At 34.2% G+C, this 22,008-nt stretch overlaps 1 protein-coding gene across 1 annotated transcript in view; it reads right to left on the bottom strand.

Annotated features, from left to right (window-relative positions):
* Positions 1 to 2,401: 2,401 nt before the first annotated feature.
* The window catches only part of LOC143236081 (uncharacterized), a 75,452-nt gene continuing 55,845 nt past the window's right edge, over positions 2,402 to 22,008 (bottom strand). Inside the window, exons 3-6 of the mRNA XM_076474351.1 lie at positions 15,185 to 15,270; positions 10,294 to 10,386; positions 3,337 to 3,396; positions 2,402 to 2,994 (exon numbers count right to left, since the gene is read on the bottom strand). Coding sequence (XP_076330466.1) covers positions 2,917 to 2,994; positions 3,337 to 3,396; positions 10,294 to 10,386; positions 15,185 to 15,270 — 317 coding nt within the window. The 3' untranslated portion in view covers positions 2,402 to 2,916. The remainder of the gene's footprint in view (positions 2,995 to 3,336; positions 3,397 to 10,293; positions 10,387 to 15,184; positions 15,271 to 22,008) is intronic.

Raw genomic sequence — 22,008 nt, 5'->3', positions numbered from 1 at the left:
CTGCTACACAACATTTCAGTCTGTCCTTAATAATGCCAATGCTGTTTGTTATAAATGACATTTTTGCCAATTGTCTAGTTTACCTCAGTTTCTGTAATATAGGACACTGTTAGAAACATTATCACATTTCTTAAACAACAAAACAACATTTTCATTGCCAGCACAGCATCACTGATAACCCGTAGAACTTACCAGATCCTTGCTACATCAGTGGTTTACAGTAAATCAGTGTATCGAACGTTGTATTTCTTTGTGTAACAAAAGAAACAATATGTGTTTAAAATTATAGCAGAAGTTTTGTGTTCAATAATTTACTTGTTAAATTATGATTTTTTTAAAAAATTTCGCCCAAACGTACGCGAGAACTATCTGCGCTAGCCTTCTCTAATTTAGCAATGTAAGACTAGAAGGAAGTCAGTTAGTCATTACTACTCACCGCCAACTCTTGGGATACTCTTTTACCAGCGAATAGTGGGATTGACTGTCACATCACAACTCCCCCACGGTTAAAAGGACGAACATGTTTGGTGCGACGGGGATTCGAACCAGCGATCCTTAGATTACTAGTCGAGCACCTAAACCACGTGGCCATGCTGAGGCCCCGCTAATAAGTAACAGGAAAGCCTTGATTTACGTGCTAATTATTTCTGAAATACAATAAACAATAAATAATTGGTTTTACTTTGTGAGAGATTAAACAGAGTGCTCAAGAAGAAACAACAGACGAAATAAACACGCATTTAAACTGATCTAGTTTAGTTTATTCTGTTTACGATATTAACCCAAAGCTAAACTAGAGTTATCTCGATTACTGTAATCTATTTTTGATACGATAAACTATGGGGAAGACAGCTAGTCAATAGAACTCTCTTCAAACCATTTGGGGACCTCACTCCAGAGGCACAACGGTATGTCTGCGGACTTACGACGCTAGACATCGGGTTTCGATACAAATTGTGCAGCTCTATACTAAACTAAAAACAAACATTTGGACTACTATAATCTAATAGTGAGATTTGACTGTCACTTTTATAAGAAATCTCAATCACGACCCCAAATGTGAAGCGTCATTTGTTTTTAGTGAAAACGGGACTCTATCCATGGATCCTCTGATCTACATCCCTGCAGATCAGCCATTGTATCCCATCCGACTCTTAAACGTTTAGTCAAGATCCTCATACATAATAAATTCGTGTTGAAGAACCACAATTAAACTTTACATACTTGTGTCTTAATACAATAATACGTGAAATGATAAAGCCCGGCATGGCCGAGCGTGTTAAGGCGTGTGACTCGTAATCTGAGGGTCGCGGGTTCGCATCCCCGTCGCACCAAACATGCTTACCCTTTCAGCCGTGAGGGCGTTATAATGTGACAGTCAATCCCACTATTGGTTGGTAAAGGAATAGCCCAAGAGTTGGCGGTGGGTGGTGATGACTAACTGCCTTCCCTCTAGTCTTACACTGCTAAATTAGTTAGCACAGATAGCCATCGAGTAGCATTGTGCGAATTTTAAAAAACAAACAAACAATTGAAATGATAAAACATCCAGTTTCGTCTTTTTGTGTACAGATGTCACATCGATATCATTTGGACTATTGTTTTCAAAATAATCATAATAAAAAAATACGCCCGTTAAGCTTAATATTAGATATCCTTCTATAGAAAGAAAACAAATGATGTCACTTACCTTTAATACAACTTTTTATTACATACATATATATAGTAAAACATGTTATTACGTGTATCTGGAACAAACATTCTCCTCCTATGAAAATGTACGAATCGTAATCATATAGTCGATGAAGAAGTTAAGATACCGTAATACAATCTATGGGCTTGTGCGTTCACATTTTCCTTCATTATTACACGGAAAGTAACAGGCTAATAGGTGCTTTAGTAAAAGACACTTTTGTTCTAAGTCGCGTGTTATCTAATATCTTCCTTAAACAAACTGAAATGGATGTATTCTTGTAAATGTGTGATTCGCTGTGAAAGTAGATAAAGGGCTGTAAAAGAACTCAAGTAATATCAATGTTAATTAGTTCTTTTATAGTTTCTCAGACTTTCAAAATTATGAAAGGAAGGAAAAAAGTTTAACTTACTTTGAAAATCTTAAGCAGAATAATAACCTTATTAAAATCAATATTTCATTGTACATTCAAGTTTAATTAAGTTAAATAAAGGCCTACATATATCGAAGAACACAGTGATTTGAGAATATTGATTTATTAACTAAGTTGCATACATAAGTTTTATATTTCGACAGACACAGTGAAAATTTAAACATTAATATTGTGAGTATTAACCATGCGTATTTTTTAATTAATTATGTAATTAATATTCAATGTTTGAAAATATAGACCCTAAAATTAAGGCACAATTATCACTTATAGTTGATTTTAAATGTAAAAAAAAAAAGGTCACGTGTACCTACTTCTCTAACAAATATTTTCTGATTACGTGATATCGTATCGAAATAACAAAGGTTCTTAAATTATATTTTTGAAAGAAATAAACTGACGCGAATCTTTTAATAAGTAAGACAGAAGTTGATATAGTATTAGAATATAAATCTGTATATACATACATAAAACATGTCCTTGTAAAATAAGTAATATTCTTGTGATATGAAAATACTTTTTATTTAACTAAATTCTAGTGTGCTGCCATCTAGTAACAATAGTATGCACTACCGTGTTTCAATAACATGGTAACATAGCTACAAAAGTAAACAGCAGAGATAACTTACGGTTTTTCTGCCAAATTTTTATTGAAAAGAAATGCGTCGATTTATAATTTCAATATTTACTATATTGTACTAACTAACTTCAAAATTTCAAAGTATTACTCCAAATATTTAAAAAAAGATATTATCACAGGTAGATCTACATGCTTATATAAATCAATATCACATCAGCAGTTGTCCTCTGGACGACCTCTTCCTGCCCGATATTCCTGATACTGAGAAACCACACAAAGTACACTGTACACCTGAAGTAACGAATAAAGAAACTAATAGTTATGGCTAGAGTATTTTTAAAGATTGTACGAATATACTTTGAAAACAAAAATTATGACAAAAGCAAATAAACGAAAAACTAATTTCATCTTAGGTTCATCACGAAATACATTAAACTGAAAACTGAACATTTTAAATGATCACTAGATGGCGCGTAATACGTATTTTATTATACACATGTATAACAAGCATCCACAGTTTTGGCTTTTCTCACCCGTGACGGGCACAGCACAGATAACTATTGTGTATAGTTTTGCTCAACACAAACACACACAAAAAATCATTTTTGTTAAATCATCAGAAATACCACTTACGTTCAAGCAAGCAAGCAAAGAATCGATGATAAAAAGGCCCCCAATGTAAGGCATTTCAACCTAAAATAACAAAATAACGGTTAAACCATTCACAATTGAAAACTGATAATTCGACGGCTATGTAGTTCAGGAACATCTTAATGAAATAACCAGCAAGATATTTTTATTTGTAAACTCCGATAAATAAAGGTATTTCTACTTTCAGTATGTCTTAATACTAGAGCCATTAAGTTATTTTTATTTAAAGCAGTAACTCCATGAATTTACAATGCTAAAATCCGGAGTTCGATTTAAACAGAGTGCAAATAGCCGATTGTTTACCTTTCTGTTAAAACATCACAGAACAAAAAACCGACTTAAAATGCACATTAATCAAAATCTCCGAAGATTAAACGAATATATAATTTTATTACAGTATAAGTTATCTGAATATTAGATAGTTATTTGAACAATATATTTGTTTATTTGTAATTAACGACAAAAATACATCATAAGCTATCTCAACTCCAACCAAAGCCTGGTTTCTAGCATTTTAAGTCTGCAGACATTCCGATATACCACTGGGAGCCAACAGAATGGTCGGGTCACGGGTTCGAATCACTGTCACACCAAACATGCTCGCCCTTTCAGCCGTGGGGGCGTTATAATGTTTCGAACAATCTCACTATTCGTTAGTAAAAGAGTTGGCAGTGGGTGGTGATGACTAGCTGCCTACCCTCTAGTCTTACACTGCTAAATTAGGGACGGCTAGCACAAGATAACCCTCGAGTAGCTTTGTGTAAAATTCAAAACAAATAAAATGGTAGAAAGAAACATCATTACCAAAACCTGTCATATTCATACAAGTTTATTTCACTTTATCGCTTTGAAATTCCAAATTAAAAGCATCTAGTAAAGTAAAAAAGGCTCCAAAACGTAAAAACTATATCAGGTTTCTGAAAATATTTTCATAAGTTCTCCTTTTCTAAATTAAACCAAGTAAAATGCATAAATAAGAAATATTAATTTTATAGCTGGCAGTTCGGGTTATTTGTTAACCACACAAAACATGTAAGATAATGCTTTTAACTACAGAACAACTATAACTCTAAAGAATAAACATTTCCTTTGAAAACTACAATATTCAAACACTTGATTCTTGATGACGAGAAACCCACCTGAAATGAAAATGTATCTCCTAACGGCTGGTGTGGGTATTAACACTTTTATTGATACATTCAAACACTTTACATATTGGAATCGATCTTCTCACGATAATAATTGATTTTCAACTTAAAAGTTGTCACCTCTTTACAAACATTAAAAGATGTGATAATCGCCTACTGTTAAAAACTATTTTGTTGTAATAAATGTGATATTTTATCTTTGTATCACTACACATTGATAATAACCACACTTAATTTTAGATTATATAACAACGGTTTTGTACAATAGACAAGCATGTCATATTTTAATTTTGTACCATTATGCTCTAATAATAACTACGCCCTATGTTGTATAATATGGTTTGTTTGCTTTTAAATTTGCTTTTAAATACCGCCAACTCTTGGGCTACTCTTTTACCAACGAATAGTGGAATTTACCGTGACATTATATCACACCAATGGCTGAAAGGGCGAGCATGTTTGGTGTGACGGGAATTCGAACTCACGACCCTCAGATTACCAGTAGAGTGCCTTAACCACCTGGTCATGCCGGGCCTCTATATAATATGGCAACGTTACTATATTGTAAACAAACAATGTTGTTTTAGTGTGTATGATTTCATTTCTGTATCTCTATATACCACAAGTACTGCGATTACCGTATCCCAGTAACATAGTGGTATGTCTGTGGACTTAAAACGTTAAGAACCATAGTGAGCAAAGCACAGATAGCCTATTATGTAGCAATGTACTTAACTACAAACAAACAAAGTAACCTAACAAAAATATTATACCGAAATAAATCATCTGTTTCACTGTAATGGAACTGATTTTAGTGATTCGTAAAGTAAGAGTAAATCTATTTAACCCTGATTAACCCTGCTGCAGTTAATATCGATAAAGCCCTCCTCAAGAGATTTCTTTGTTCATTAGTTTCGAGTGTTTGTAAGCCTTTTACCAAAGCCTCAACGGGTTATCTGCTGTGTTCCACGAGAGGAATCGAGCCCCTAATTTAACAGTCAAAATTCAAAGATTTACCAATGTTCCACCAGGAGGACTGTTAGTTTTCAAATCAGCTCGTTTTGAACAGCATTCCATTAATCCGATAAATATCTGGGAGATACATTCCATTTATCAATCACTAATATAATGTAAGGCCTAGAGTACATCGAAAATCCTCACTTCCTGTTGCGCAAAGAACTGAGAGAAAAAGGTTTGTAAGGATACAAACCTCACATATTGAATTTACTTGTTGTTGTTTTTTACCCGAAATGGATCCAAGTTGGATAATTAATCATCTACAGAATATTCTATCTTTCCAGCTTCCTGTAAAAAATAACGTTTTTTAACACTCCTACGAAAAAAATATTTACATCCACTAAAGTGATTTTGGGGCCTATCAGGCCCCATATATTTTTCCAATAGAAACACAGTGATTTAGCAACATTCATTACAAACAACTTTAGAATGGCTGTGACAAACATTTTTTTTACAATTTGGGCAAACAATTTTCGACTGTCTATCTTTTGATCTGCTGCACAAATGGCATCGTCCTCTTTTTGCCCTCTTTGCAGATGGTTCACATGAGGTTGTTTTGTCATTATCTTTGCAGTAAATTTCTTTGATTTCAAGCACCAATTGCCGTATAAATTCTCTTCTGGCTCTTGATTTATGTTGACGAAGAAATTCTGGATGTTTTGTCGAGTATAGAACGAAAGCATTGTACGCAGCAAGATCTAGAATGTTAAAGAATATGCAGACTGACCAGTGCTTTGATCGCCTCTTTGTTGTATAATATCTCACCAGTTGATCGAGAGTGTCGACACCTGCCTTCGTTGCATTGTAAAGATTGACGATTTCGGGCTTTCCATTCTCTTCTACTTCACCAGACTGATGCTGAGAACTCAGTAGTAGCACATATTTTCCTGGTTTGTCTGAGTGCCTGAGAAGAGTGATGTCGTCATGGTAGAAAAACTTTGGTGATAACTCTCTAGATTTTGCATTTATTTCAGGAGGCAGGAAGGTTCTTGATTTCCGTATGGTTCCAACAAGTCCTGTTCTTTTTGTTCGTAGGTACTTGGCAAGTGTCATTGTTGTGAAGAAATTATCTGTCGTTATTGTCCTTCCTTTTCCAAGAAATGGCTGACTCAGTTCTCTGACTATTCTTTCTCCTTGATTTGTTTCTGTCGTATTTCCAACCTTTCCAGTATAAATTTGAGCGTTGAGAAGGTAACTTGTATTTGCATCTGTTAGGCACCAAATCTTTATTCCGTATTTGCCTGGCTTTGTCGGAATGTATGTTCTGAAGCCAACTCTTCCTTTGAAGTTACATAGTTGTTCATCCACTGTCAGGTATTCGCTTGGGTTGTAACTGTTTTTGCAATTTTCAATGAAAAAATTCCAGACTTCAGAGATGGCGACATCTTTGATTTCTCTATTTCTTTGAGAGTGGATGTCAAATCTGATTTTTGAGCACATTTTTTTGAATTTGTCTTGTGTAATCAGTTTTCACAAAAATGGAAAACCGAATTCGGTTGAAAACATTTCGTCTATCGATGCATTTTTGGATTTGCTTATTCCAAGGAAAAGATTAGCTGCGATCCATTTCCAGAGGTCTTCTTCAAAAAATTGGTTCTTTCATGACGGTGTTTGTTGAGTGAATGATCTGTTCCATCATATTATCAGAAATGAAAATTTTGAATGTTTCGAATGGTGTAGAGACTCTTAGAGCAGCTTGCCTTGTAATGCCTGGGTTCCTATTGAATATATTGAGAGCTGCGGTTCTCCTGTTGATCCTTGAAGGTGTTATTGAATAACTAAAATTCTTATCTTTGGACAAAAGTTCGTTCACTGGCATCGTAGTAAGATCTTCTTGATTACTTTCTTCACTTTCAGAAGAGTACGGCGCGATTTGTTCATCATTTTCGGCTTCAGAAGGATCATCATCACAACTTTCAGAATAGTCTTCGACATTATCATGTTCACTTTCATCGTTGGATGGTTTTGTCAGTAAATGTACAGCTTCATCAAGAGATATCATTTTTGACACGATTTGAAGATTTCAGCTCCTACATATATAGGATTTGTGGATTCTTCTAGAATATTCTAGAAGCTTCAAGAATATTCTAGATTGTTCTAAATACTTCTGTAAAGTTTCTAGAATGTTCTAGAACAGGCGTGGGCAAACTAGGCAATAATCAGGACCGTCTAAAGTTATTGTTGGAGTAGAGTTATTATCCTAAATATCCATCTTTTGAAAAGAAGTTGTAAAATTAACATATTTTTACTATAATTTGCTTTTTTCGGTTGCCCAGGCCTGTTCTAGAATTATTCAGGAAATAAATAAAGTCATTTTTATGTTTTTTGATCTGGGGCCTAATAGGCCCCAAAATACCCTTAGTGGATGTTTTAAAAAAAAAATTAAATATTATTTCGCAAATGTCTGAAAAGTCAAAATATTATTGCTCCTTAAAATATAAAGGGATAGGGTCAGTTAATGGCAATTTCATTTAAATACAAAATTATTAGCCTAATATTAATAACCTTTCAAGTTGCTCTGTGGCCTATTAGGCCCCAATTTTCGTAGGAGTGTTAAACATTCTTTCTCGAATTTCTAAAAACAATTGGGAAAATAGTTAAGCGCAGAGCTACACCAGTGCTGTGCTAACCACGGGTTTTCAAACTTATCGTTGTGCCACTGTCAGGAGATAATCGCAGAGCTACACCAGTGCTGTGCTAACCACGGGTTTTCAAACTTATCGTTGTGCCACTGTCAGGAGATAAGCGCAGAGCTACACCAGTGCTGTGCTAACCACGGGTTTTCAAACTTATCGTTGTGCCACTGTCAGGAGATAATCGCAGTTGTTAGTAGTATACAGAGTTCCAGAATTAAAATCGTATACTCTAAAACAACATTGTCTGTTTACAAAAAGGATCTCTATATAGTCAGTTCTTGTCCTTTGGGAGGAGAGATCTTACGGTAAAATGGATTGTAGTAAAATTAAAACAGTTACATGACATTAATTAATAAGTTCGCTCCCTCGTCACTCATTTTTGAGTGACGTATTTATACGGTATTGTCACTCCATGTCACATAAATGTCAGTCACAGTTCTTTAGATTAATAAGGAGCTATTTAAGTCTGGTTCATAATAATTATTCTTAAGCTTTTGTTATGGGTTTAAAATAATGTTTAGGCACAAAAACACTTATTTATAAACATATGCATTATATAACAATACAAAATATATATTACAAAACAAACACTCGAATTCCAAATCCTTGTCGGACATGTTTTAGTTGTTTTTTTTATTCCTCAACTATGTTATTTATTAAAAAACTAAATATACATCTAGTTTAAATAAAAGCTATGTGAGTGACATAGTCCTTAGAGTATATGGACTTTCACATAGATCCAAACACCGCATAGCTAAATGGTTAAGGCACTCGACTCGTCCTCTGACAGTTGCAGGTTCAAATCCCCGTCGCGTCCCTTATCCTTTCAGCCGTGGAGGTGCTATAATGTGACGTTCAATCCCATTATTCGTTGGTAAAAGAGTAGCCCAAGTATTGGCGGTGGGTGGTGGTGTCTAGCTGCCTTCCTTCTAGTCCTACGCTGCTAAATTAGGGGCGCCTTGCGCAGATAGCCCTCGCGTAGGTTTGTGCAAAATTCAAAAATAAACCAAACCTTATATTAAGACACATATTCACGTCCTTTTAGCGTGAAAAATAGCAAATATAAACAGTTTGTCTGGCTTTTAAAACAACATTAAAGTAGAACAAAAGTAGTAGAAAAGTCATTAACTTGATTTGTTTTGAATTATGCGCAGAGATACTCAAGGTTATCTGTACTAGTTGTCCCTAATTTAGTAGCGCAAGACTGGAGGAAAATGTGGTAATGAAAACTACATTGTTGTTTCTTACGCGATATCTTCATTGATATAGTTATTGATACCGAAAGTTATTGTTGGAATATTGTACTTGTTTTTGTTTCTGTTTAAATTAGATTTTTTTTCTTTCTTGTTTCTACCCTGATTACATAATTATTAATTTATTAATATTTAGTATTTTTTTATTAATACTGGTGTGAAGTCCTACCAGACACTTATTTATTAACTATATCTTGCTAAATGTTGAATGTTTCTAAGTGTTGTTAGTATGAACAAATTGTTGTTGTTGTTGAACTCTCATTGAAGCGGTGTGTTTGTTTCAGAACATGACACCAAACAATTGTAAGATTGTGTTCCACTAAAGCGATTTTTTTCAGTTTAAACATATGTCACGTTGTATTCCACTAAAGTGATTCTTAGTATAAACAAATGTCAGATTGTATTCCATTAAAGCGATTATTTCAGTACAAACAGATGTCAGGTTATATTCCATTAAAGTGATTATTTTAGTATAAACGCATTGACCGTCACATTATAACGCCCTCACGGCTGAAAGAGCTAGCATGTTTGGTGTGACGGGGATTCAAACCTGTGGCCCTCAAATTAAAAGTCGAGTGCCTTAACCACCTGACTATTTCTATGTTTTATACTGGTAGTCCTTTAAATAAAATGTTAATATTATAACTTTAGTTTTTGAAAAACTTTAATTTATTAACAGGTATTTCAACTATATATCTCCATACGTAAGTATGTACTTACCTATATACTTACTACGTCTTTCAATAGGTACACAAAGAGAACGATATCTATTGCTGTGGTGCAGGACACGGTAGTAACCCACGGAAGTTGCATCCCTTTACTGTCCTGCCGTTAATGTTGTAGATAAAACTAACCATTTAACTATGTACTTATCTATATACTTACTACGTCTTTCAATAGGTACACTGAGAGAACGATATCTATTGCTGTGGTGCAGGATACGGTAGTAACCCATGGAAGTAGCATGCCTTTACTGTCCTGCCGTGAGCATTGTAGATAAAAAGATTCAGAAAGAACTTAATCATATTTTACTGTTAGCATAAACATTAAATCATCAGCATCTTGCAACAATATTTTAAGTTACAAGAATTTTTAATAAGTCAAAAATTATTTATCATTAATAAACAGAATTTATAAAAAAAATTATAATGACTTAATAACTGGATAAAAAATTCAGGTTTGTGAGTTCCACACTGATTCATATATTATTGTTTTTTTATAGACAACTGAATATTATATATAACCACTGGTATATTTGATTGTTTGGTTTGAATTTCGCGCAAAGCCACACGAGGGCTATCTGCGCTAGCCGTCCCTAATTTAGCAGTGTAAGACTAGAGGGAAGGCAGCTAGTCATCAATACCTACCCCCAACTCTTAGGCTACTCTTTTACCAACGAATAGTGGGATTGGCCGTCAAATTATAACGCCCCCACGGCTGGGCTGAAAGAGCGAGCATGTTTGGTGCGACGGGAATTCAAAACTGCGACCCTCGAATTACGAGTCGAGTGCCACAACCATTTTGCCATGCTGTAAATATAGCTAGTCATCACCATCATAACTATTGGGCTACTCTTTTACCAACGAATAGTGGAATTGACCATCATTTTCTAACGCCCCACAGCTGAAAAGGCGAACATGTTTGGTTTGGACGGGTGATTCAAACCCGCGACCTCAGATTACTAGTCGAGCGCCCTAACCACCTGGTTATATCGGAGTCTCTTGCGTATTTTTATAAGTATAAACTTATAAACAGCAATAGAAAACATAATACGGGTTTTTACGAAATAATTTTGATACCAGACAAAGATCTTTTTTTATCTTTTAACTTAATGCATGAAAATAAAAATTAATACATTTCACAGTCTTCTTCCGATAGGTGTCGTTTTTGAAACTTTCAAGAACGTATGTTTCATTGACTCTAAATACAATATTTTCTACTTGTTTCGGTTTTGTATTGTTAACTTTCAGAGAGAAGGACTTGTGCCTCGAGTTTCGTTCAGTAGGGTGTTCTCTTTTTCCATTACCGTCACTAAAAGCTCTCAAGTGAACAGGAAAAGACAGCACTCCTATCTTATACCACTTCCTGGGACTTTAAAAGTGTGTTTTGTTTTCAGGACCAAAGCTCTTTGAACTGATAGCTTCTGGTCTTATCGTGTTTTCCTCTGACTCTCTGGAAGTTATCGGCTTTGTTAAAGTCTGGTAAGCAGATTTTTTTCGTCTTTCTTACGTCATTCTGTTATATGTAGGAGACATCATTTACACGTATTTCGTTCCACCCTCACATTCCTGATTTTTATCATTAAAGTAAATACGTCGTTTTTTATGAAATCCAGTTACAAAGTTTTCAATTAGGTCTGTGCATTAAATTTAGTAGAGAACTTACTGTTACGAAAATATTTTTAAAATTTCGCACTCTTTCTTCACTATCTTGAATTATAGGAAAAATAATTTGGTATTATTTGTCTTCACATCTGATACGTTTTATTGGTGCTTTAAGGTAACTCTTTAGCCATATTTCATGTTCTTACTACCCTTTCCATACAACTTATGAAAATGTACCAAAATACACTGGACTATCAGTGCAAGTCGTTATTGTTAATGCTAGCAGTATTAGCTATTATTGATGGCGCTGTTAATTTGTTTGGTTTGTTTGTTTCTCGCAAAGCTACACGAGGGCTATCTGCGCTAGCCGCCCCTAATTTAGCAGTGTAAGACAAGAGGAAAGAAAGCTAGTCATTACCATCCACCGCCAACTCTTGGGCTACTCTTTTATCAACGAATAGTGGAATTGACTGTTACATTATAACGTTCTCACGGCTAGAAGGGCGAGCATGTTTTGGTGTGACAGGGATTCGAGCCCACGACCCTCAGGTTACGAGTCGAGTGCCTTAACCGCCTGGCCATGCCAGGCCTCTGTTAATCTGAAGCCGTTATGTATTCCAGAAGTATTTCAACTGGTTTGTTTGTTTCTATTTTGGAAAATCTTGAAATTTTATACAGTGGAAAAAGCTTCTACACCATTTGATGGTTGCAGCATGTTGTTTGTATTATTAGCCATTAATCCCCATTAATTAACTAAATACCTTTTTTCAATCACGAAAGGCTGAGTTAGAATTACAAATCATTTGTTAATATCACAAACATTTACTCAAATGTTTTTCATTTGTCTCTATTATCAATAACGGAATTAATGCTAGCACGTCTACAGTTAGACTTTCAACATTCTGAAATTACTTCTGTTAACATTACAGATATTTTAGTAAATAAATTGTGAAATTTCATGAACAAGATAACTGTGCGATATGTGTTCTTTTCTGTATTTAATCCTCAGAATTACCCAATGTCAACTCAACCCCTTATTTGTGAGCTCCAGTGTGAAAATAGTTTATGAACCCAAACGTATTTCAAGTGATACATTACACGTTCATATCAAATTTTAACTAAATCCGTGAACACAATCCTGAAGTCATTGAAAATTCACTTAACCCTTAAATACAATCTTGAAACCACTGAAAAACCCTTTAACCCTTATGTAAGTGTTCAAACGTACATTGTCTTTCGAATTGTGATTTATATTATTAGTTGAAATGGCTCCTTATTTATTAAAACCTATCTTCAAATAAAACAGTTCGGTAAACTCCTCTCAGAATTTTTGACAGCACATTATGAAATTTAAACGAAAACAGGGAAATTAGTTTTCGAAAGAGTCATGAAAGGTCCTAAAACCTGAAGTTCAAAAATTAAACAAAGCTTAGATACAATCGAGAATTACAATATAAATATGATAATTATGTTTCATTCTATTATCCTTAATATAAAATCATATTTGTTCCAATCTCACTTACATTTAAATTACTTCATGGTGTACAAACATCATGGAGCTAGGTATCCTAAGTAAGGCTTAAAAATAGGTAACTGCTCAACTTGAAGTCTTGATTATGGATGAAAGACGTATGTAAGCTGATGGTAGCTAAAATGACATATGATCCTGATGATAAGTGAATGTCATAACTGACCCTGATAACAGATTAGGACGATAGCTTAAGGAAATAAATAAAGTTCATGAAAGTTCAAGATTACAAATAGAGAAGCTGCAGAACTTTGGTTGAAGCTTAAAGAAGAAATAAAAACCTCGATGGCGTCTGAAAAAGATATTTAACTTTCATGGCTGTAGAAGAAGATATGTAACCCTAAATAAAGCTCAAGATGGTGCTTAACCCTTATGATAGCAAAAGAAGATACGTACCCTTGGTAAAATCTCGAAAAGATATATTGCTGTGATATAGCTAAAAAACTCCCTAATCTGATAACGGATGAAGGTTACCTTTAACTTAGCAATGACTGAAGGATAACTGCTCAAGGTTACAGCTGTAGAATGTATGGTATGTTCATGTTGACTAAGTTATAGGTATATATCGTTTTCTTAGTATGAAAGGCAAAATGGTGTCTCAAGAACGAGCATAGACTAAACACATAGACTAAACACTGGCTTTCATGATTCTCTTTTCTTATAGCTATGTTTAAAGTATCATATCAATGTGTTGCAAAAAATATAAGTGAATATTGGTCGTGCATTACGATCTTGTTGGCCCAAAGTTAGAGAAAACACGTCGAGATTAAGTTCTGAACCATCTGGATTGAACTATCCAAGATTTGGCGCCAATGCTCTTTGGATTTTGTTTTGACTTCACTGATTATCATGTCAAAGTGTACAGATGCTATCCTAACACTGTAGTTGAACACAATGGTTAAGTTGGTTTTAGCATTCTCTTGTCGAACCATGATATTTTAACAGCCTCAATGTGCTCTGTGATACCTCTTTGACAGTGGTCAAAGTTGATTGACATTCTATACATTTATGTCAGAATGGACAAGATCACCGTCGGTGGGGACTTTGTCAGTATGAATGATGAATGATGGAGTTTCTTCAGTAGAAAACTGCTGTTCCTATGGATTGGCCTGTTCCAAGCATGAATCCACGAAGGTTCACTCAGTCCAGTCATTAAATTCTGTGAGATAAGATGTGCCTTGTAGATAAATGGGAACGTTTGACATAAATTAACATCACAGAAGATCAATAGGACATGAATAGACGATACAAGAAAAAAACACACAAGACGTACATCAGATTTGTTATTTCTTATTTCATGTTTACCAATCAATATACCTAAAATGCTCCATTATTAACGTTATTTTCTTCCTTGTCGCCATCTAGTAGCACAGTGGTGTGTCTGTGGACTTACAACACTAGAGGCCCGGCATGGTCAGGTGGGGTAAGGCGTTCGACTCGTAATCTGAGGGTCGCGAGTTCGAATTCCGGTCGCACCAAACATGCTCGCCCTTTCAGCCGTGGGTGGGGGCGTTATAATGTTTCAGTCAATCCCACTATTTTTTTGTAAAAGAGTCGTCCAAGAATTGGCAATGGGTGGTGATGACTAGTTGCCTTCTCTCTAGTCTTACACTGCTAAATTAGGGACGGCTAGCGCAGATAGCCCTCGAGTAGCTTTGCGCGAAATAAAAAAACAAACAAACAATACAACACTAAAAGCCTGGTTTCGATACCTGTGGTGGACAGAGCATAAATATATTGTGTAGCGTTGTGCTCGACTTCAAACCAACATACAAACCTTCTGTTATAAAAACACAAGAAGAAAAAAAATTGAGTACAGTTTCTGTCTAAAATGCGTAAAAAGAAACAAAACACACCACTAAGGTTTGCTTGTAATCTATTATTTGCTGTAATAATCTTGAAAAGTGAATCCAAGTAAACTTACCACACAGACTCCAACGATAAGAATTATTGAAGTTACCACGCAAAATCCAGCTAATACGACTGAAAGGAGAGTGACACCTAATAATGCTACGAACGAAAAAATAATAATAATAAATACGTAACATAGAAAATATCAAACGAAGCATTTTATACAAAATTTATATAAACTGAGAGCAATAGTTTATGATATTTTATGTAACAATAAATTAATGTTTTAAAACGATATTTAATATTTTTACGTATTTTACTTTCTTACTAAATTTGTAACTAATTCGAAATGATAAAAATTGGGAATTTTGCCTTCCTATTTAACAAAGTGTTTATTATTGATACGTTTCTATCAGTGTTGATTTTTTATATGCGTAAATATTTGTGTTTTCAATATATTCCATTGTGTAACAGTACCTTAAAATGAATATTACACAGGCCTGCGATGGTTTTATTGTCTTAAGATTTTTTCAAGCTCTACAGTAATTCCATTTTTCTCCACCACGTGCAGATTTTTTCACAAAACATCATAACGCAATACATAAAAGAAAGGCTACAACACTTAGTTTTTATATTTATTAAAATGATAGATTTCACACAAAACAAACCAGGATGAATGAGGATACATGTATGTTTGACATCAATGTTCTTCCATTTTCTTGAATTTGTTTGTATTTTTTTAACAAATATAATAATAAAAAAATGTTCGCTGTCATAAAGTTTGTTTGTTTTTTGTAATTTCGCACAAAGCTACTCGAGGGCTATCTGTGCTAGCCGTCCCTAATTTAGCAGTGTAAGACTAGAGGGAAGGCAGCTAGTCATCACCACCCACCGCCAACTCTTGGGCTACTCTTTTACCAACGAATAGTGGGATTGACCGTAACATTATACGCCCCCACGGCTGGGAGGGCGAGCATGTTTGGTGCGACGCGGGCGCGAACCCGCGACCATCGGATTACGAGTGGCACGCCTTACGCGCTTGGCCATCGCTGTCATAAAAGAAATAATAATTTCATCTAAGAGTTTTTTTTTTTCCAAATTTGTAAAAAGATTTTACACAATAAAAAAATAATAAATATCATTTTCAAAATCTGATTAGCTTAATTATTATTAAAACCAAAACAATTTTATGAAGTTTAAGTTATATGAAACCACAACCAAATCCGAATAACGCGGACGTAAAAGAGAAAACTTTAATAAAGATAATTAGAAATTAGGACTGAGATGCTAGGAACCACAATGTCTAATACATTACCACTATTTACTGCTCGCAACCAATTACTTGCATAGTAGTTAACCACAGATTTTGGTAACTATTACCAGAGTTTTTGAGTTTTTGTTTTACAAATTATATCTTTTGTTCCTGACAACTGGTATAAGTTTGTACAATTTTGTCTTTGATATTAAGACAAGAGGTTTTCCAGTATAAATTTCGTTTTGCTGGATTATTATAGTTTTCCCTCCTTCCAAATACAAATACATTCAAAACGTACAAACATATAATACAGTTCATGAATAAATTGAGTGCATTATAAAGGCTTAAAAAATAAATACATTTAATCTGTATACCTTCCTATATAAATGTGAATCTTATTCTAATTATACTTTCTCATATTATTATAAAATAAATGTAATTTATTTACCATGTAATCTCGTATTTTTGCTTTTCCTTTTCTGTAAGTCTTAGCAACTGTTGTTATGGTTTCACAATCCCTACTGACTTTACACAACTAATTAATTCTGCTCTCTGCTACAGTTATTTAAAGTTCCGTCAAATATTTTTAAATATTTATTTCAAAAAAATAATATTCTGTGTTTTACATTATACTCCGAAAGAAAAGGGAAAATATGAAAATATTATTCCTTTCAAATTTTATCAAAATAAATTCATTACAATTTTTACTGGAACAGAATGGTTTTTTTTCGGAGCATCTAATATAGAACTTATGCAAATGTACTCTGAAGATGAATCCTTGGTAAAACACATTTTGATCCTGTTCAAGGAATAAACTGGTACTACAGTTAATTTGATTAAAGATTGCAATATTAAAGTCTTTCAAAAAGATTAACATTTGAAACTTGATATTTCATAAAGCGAATAAAGATAAAATATGGGTAATCATGACCTGCTGATTTTATAACGAGATGGTTTTTGAACATTTAAATAATACAGTTTTATCAAAAAATGCGATATTGGATTAAATTCAGACTTATCATCTTCATAAGATAACAATTAATATTTTTTTTAATTTAAGGTGTTATTAGTAAAGAAGTGTGTGTTTTTCTTATAGCAAAGCCACATCGAGCTATCTGCTCAGCCCACCGAGGGGAATCGAACCCCTTATTTTAGCGTTGTAAATTCGGAGACATACCGCTGTACTAGAGGGGAGCGTTAATAAAGAAACAACAAAATATTTCAATTAATTGAGAATTTGGATATTTTTATGTATATCCTAAATTCCGTAATTCAAAAGAGGGTAATGAATTGTTGTTGGAAATAAGAAGTGGGTGTATTCATATGGGAAAGCTTTCCAATCTTCCGTGAAAAACCAACTGAAGGAGGTAATAAAAAAATCACCGAATGAGATATATTGCTAAAATAATTTTTATCTTATATTCCTAGTCTCATTAGGAATGAATTTTGAATAATTCCCAAGAAAACTAGGAGAAAATCAGAGTTTTGTCTCTGCAGACAAGACTATATCTCAGTGTTGAACATGTTTGTTTGTTTTTAAATTCTGCGTAAAGCTACACGAGAGTTATCTGCGCCAGCCGTCCTTAATTTAGCAGTGTAAGGCTAGAGAGAAGGGAGCTAGTCATCGCCACTCACCATCAACTCTTGGGTTACTCTTTTAAAAACGAATAGTAGGATTGACGGTAACATTATAACACCCCCACGGCTGAAAAGGCGAGCATGTTTGATGTGAATGAGGACGTTATATGTTAAACTTGAGTTACAGTTACAGTTACAGTTGTGGAAAATGTTACAGATATATATATAAAGAACTAATTCAACTCACGTTCAATAAAGGTTTTTTTTAATCAGGTTTAGATGTAGTTTTATTATTACTTTTTGCTAATGACAAACAAATCTTTCACCAAAACCTCTTTAATTTATACTATCATCAGTATTAGTACCTAATGCACTACCTGATCATTTTAAAGATGATTTCTAGTTCACTTGAAAAAAACGTTTATGGAAGAGATGTTTAGATAATTGTTTTGTATTATAGAAAGATACTCAAAATGTTAATTTTTTTTTCGGAATTTTAGCAGTGCTTGCACTGGCTAGGCAACCTGGATTTTGCAGAACCTAATTTTTCAAGTAATTCTGGATGGTTTGTTTATTGGCTAACATTTTAACCAAATTCTGATTGGACAAAAGGCAGGCACTTGTTATACCCTTTTTGAAAACGGGATCCACGTCTGGCCACAAAACTGATATCGACCGTCAGAAGAATATGGGTTGTAATTGCAAAGTGCGCATGTGTGCGATACTTGTAGGGAATATTCTTGATGTCAATGTGGATGCAAAAATATATACTTAGAGGTCTGAATGGCACGAAAAGCAGGCGGGAAACAACCGTAGAGCACATTAATAAACAACGTGAAAGAAAATAAAAAAAAAATTGTTTACGCTATTCCATTGGAGAGTGATGAAGATGAAATATCTCATGATATTTTTGAGGATCCCTTTGATTTCGTGACACTGAAGAAACGACGCAGATCATCCAAGATCTCAAGTGTGAAAGCAAAGCGTTGTTATAGCACTTCAACAGGGAATGATGCCTGTTTAATTTGTCATTTCTTTGGTATCGGATTCACAACAACATGAAACTTAACAAATAAAGAAATTCAACGAAACATCAAGTTAGAGAACTCTTGACAAGAGTCGTTTATGTTCTACATGGCTGTATTAAGGATTCTCTGTTACTCCCAGGAAATCCAGGTGGTCTCATGAACGTGATTGGAAACGACATTTGTAAGAAATCTGATAACACAAAACTATTCTCATATGTCAACGATGTGCAACAAATTCTGCCAGAGAAATGTATTCAGAGACAAGCTATACTTACACTGCTATGTTAGTTGATGTCATTTAAAGAAGTGAAATAGACTGAAGATTGAAGAACAAGCTTTTGAAGCAACTAGATGGCGCTTTCGTCGACTAAAGTCTACAGTGCGATTTGTTTAGCATTACTATGAGCGAACTGCACTGAAAGTGGTAGAGTATCATTGGTCAAGATAATGAAACTTATCCCACTGACCTAAAGGTCAAGGCCTTCATGTCTACTCTAAAATATAAAGAAACAGAATGGGAACAAATAGCCAAGAACACAACAAACTATGTTTGATCCAAGCTAAGTGGTCGAGCCGTTAAGTCAACAACACAACATCACACGTTCTTTCTATAAGGAATGTGTTTTCCTTAAATATTTAAAACGTTTCCACATCTGATCACTGTCTCCAAATAACTTCAGTTATTCTTGTCGCATCCGTCCAAAATGTGTTTCTTTTTTAAATTTATAACCAAAATATCGTTACTCCTTATCTAAAGATACAACAAAACATTTAACCTAATAGAACAATTACCACCCAGATGTCGCCACTTTCTACCCTTTCGATCACTGCTATATTCGAAGGCAATAGTAAATCTAAAATAGTGTTTTTTCTAGTAGGTTATTTGACTAATTGATGAAGAAAGCCGTCGTGAACAGACTCCAAAACTTTTCTTTCTCACGATGTGGCTCGAGCATTTCCCAGCGTATATGACTGAAATTAAAGTCACAATAATTATGAGTTTACTAACAGCTGAAATTTTAACTTCATTGTAAAGTTTCTCACTAATTTCATTAACATAATTTGGTGGTCTCTAACAAATACATTCCCATTAAAACCGTGAAAACAGTTGCTAACACTGAAACAAAAGAAATAATAAGTAAGAATATGAGATTACAGGGTAAATAAACTGAATTTATTTTATAATAACAACAAAAAGTATCATTAGAAATAGATTTAAATTTAAAAAGGAAGGTATATTGTGTAAATTTATTTATTTATTACGCATTTGTAATGTACTTAATTTATCCATGGAGTGTAGTATATGTTTGTACATCTTGAAAGTATATGCATTTAACATATTGGCTCCCACAGGACCCATCAGTGAGCTGTGTTCTGTTTTCTTTCTGAAGTGCCACTTACTAGCTGAGAGACAATGGCTACATATACACTCTTTCTTAGCTTATGATATGAACTTAAAATTAACTTAGTCTTACCTTTTGAGCTGGTCGACCACGTGAGGTATCATTGGGATTACGGCCGAAAATATCGATAAGGATGATGGTAACCAATCGATATAAGTTTTAGTATTATGGCGTTTAGTGCTGATCTACATAAATCTATATAATTTGTTTTGATGGGAAGTTACTGTTCTTTGTTTATAGAAAAAAAAATAATTAGACCTCATGAGAATTACCAATCAACTTTAATTTTCCCATCTTAGGGTAAATTTATCAAGATTACGTTTCACACTGGAAAAGAACAGTTAGTTGCTAATCACCACCTTGTGCCGTATCTAAAGAAGTTAAAACAAAGTATTACGATATCTAACCACAATATATTACTGAGTCTTAATTTTATTTTATTACTATACATCGGAGTGAGTTGGACTGTCTTTTGGCCTCTTTAGAAAATTTACAAATATTACGTGGAACAGCAAATATTAAACCTAAATATAATTTCACGACAAAACACCATACTCGTTAAATAGTTCACTTCGCATACTGAACGCTTTCGAAAGTTTGATACCATACATATTTGTAATGGGTAATGAAGCTCACTATGGACTAGTGAAGATCGCTATGGACTATGGACTGAAAAAGATCTTTTAAAAATCGTTATAGAATAATGAAGCTTATTATGGACTGATAAATCTTACAATGGACTGATGAAGCTCACTATGGATTAATAAAGCTCACTAATTGCTCATGATCTCAGTATAAAGTGATTAGCTTACTGTGGAATACCGAAGCTCACTATGGACTACTAGAGCTCACTTTCAATCTTCAACAAGTGGAAATGCATTATCTTGTCAGACACTAATCCATATGTAATATTTTTTTACACGCCTCCCTAAAGTGCTAGTGTGGTGTGTGGCACAGCTGATCTTCATATTAAACAACATGTTTTTGAAGAACCATCATCACATGGACTACAGACTTGCACAGCCAATGCTACACAGTACCCTGAGGGAACAAAATGGAATGGCTATCTCTTTCGACAGATCTAATACTAATTAATATATACAACACTTCAAATCACGCAAATTCAAAACCTTCAAAAAGGTTTGTGTGTGTTTTCTTACAACAAAACTACATCGGGCTATCTGCTCAGTCCACCGAGGGGAACCGAACAGCTGATTTTGAATACCCGTGGACTTACCGTTGTACCAGCGGGAGATTTCTAGAAAAAAGCCAACATACAATATGATATGCGCTACCTGTGGGATATATGTTGAACTGAAAAACTATTTTTTATAATTACCCTCTACGTAATTCTTACATTAAAATTTAAACAACTGATGTTATCCTTGTTTCGTCAATTGTATATCGCTTACATTTCGTTTCTATGATGGCTGATCGTACCTGGATTATTTTACTTGTAATATCTTTCAATGAATAGTTGAGTTTATCTTTGATTATTTCAAATGCAAGTACTTTTAGTTTGGTTTGTTTGGAATAAAGTACAAAGGTACACAATGGGCTATCTGTGCTCTTCCCACCACGGATATCGAAACCCGGTTTCTAGCGGTGTGATTCTGTAAATATATCTCTGGGC

This window comes from Tachypleus tridentatus, chromosome 2 (genome assembly GCF_004210375.1).
Source record: "Tachypleus tridentatus isolate NWPU-2018 chromosome 2, ASM421037v1, whole genome shotgun sequence".
In the NCBI taxonomy this organism is placed as follows: domain Eukaryota; kingdom Metazoa; phylum Arthropoda; class Merostomata; order Xiphosura; family Limulidae; genus Tachypleus; species Tachypleus tridentatus.
Note: the sequence above shows the minus strand (reverse complement) of the source record. Positions and strands in the feature narration are given on the sequence as shown.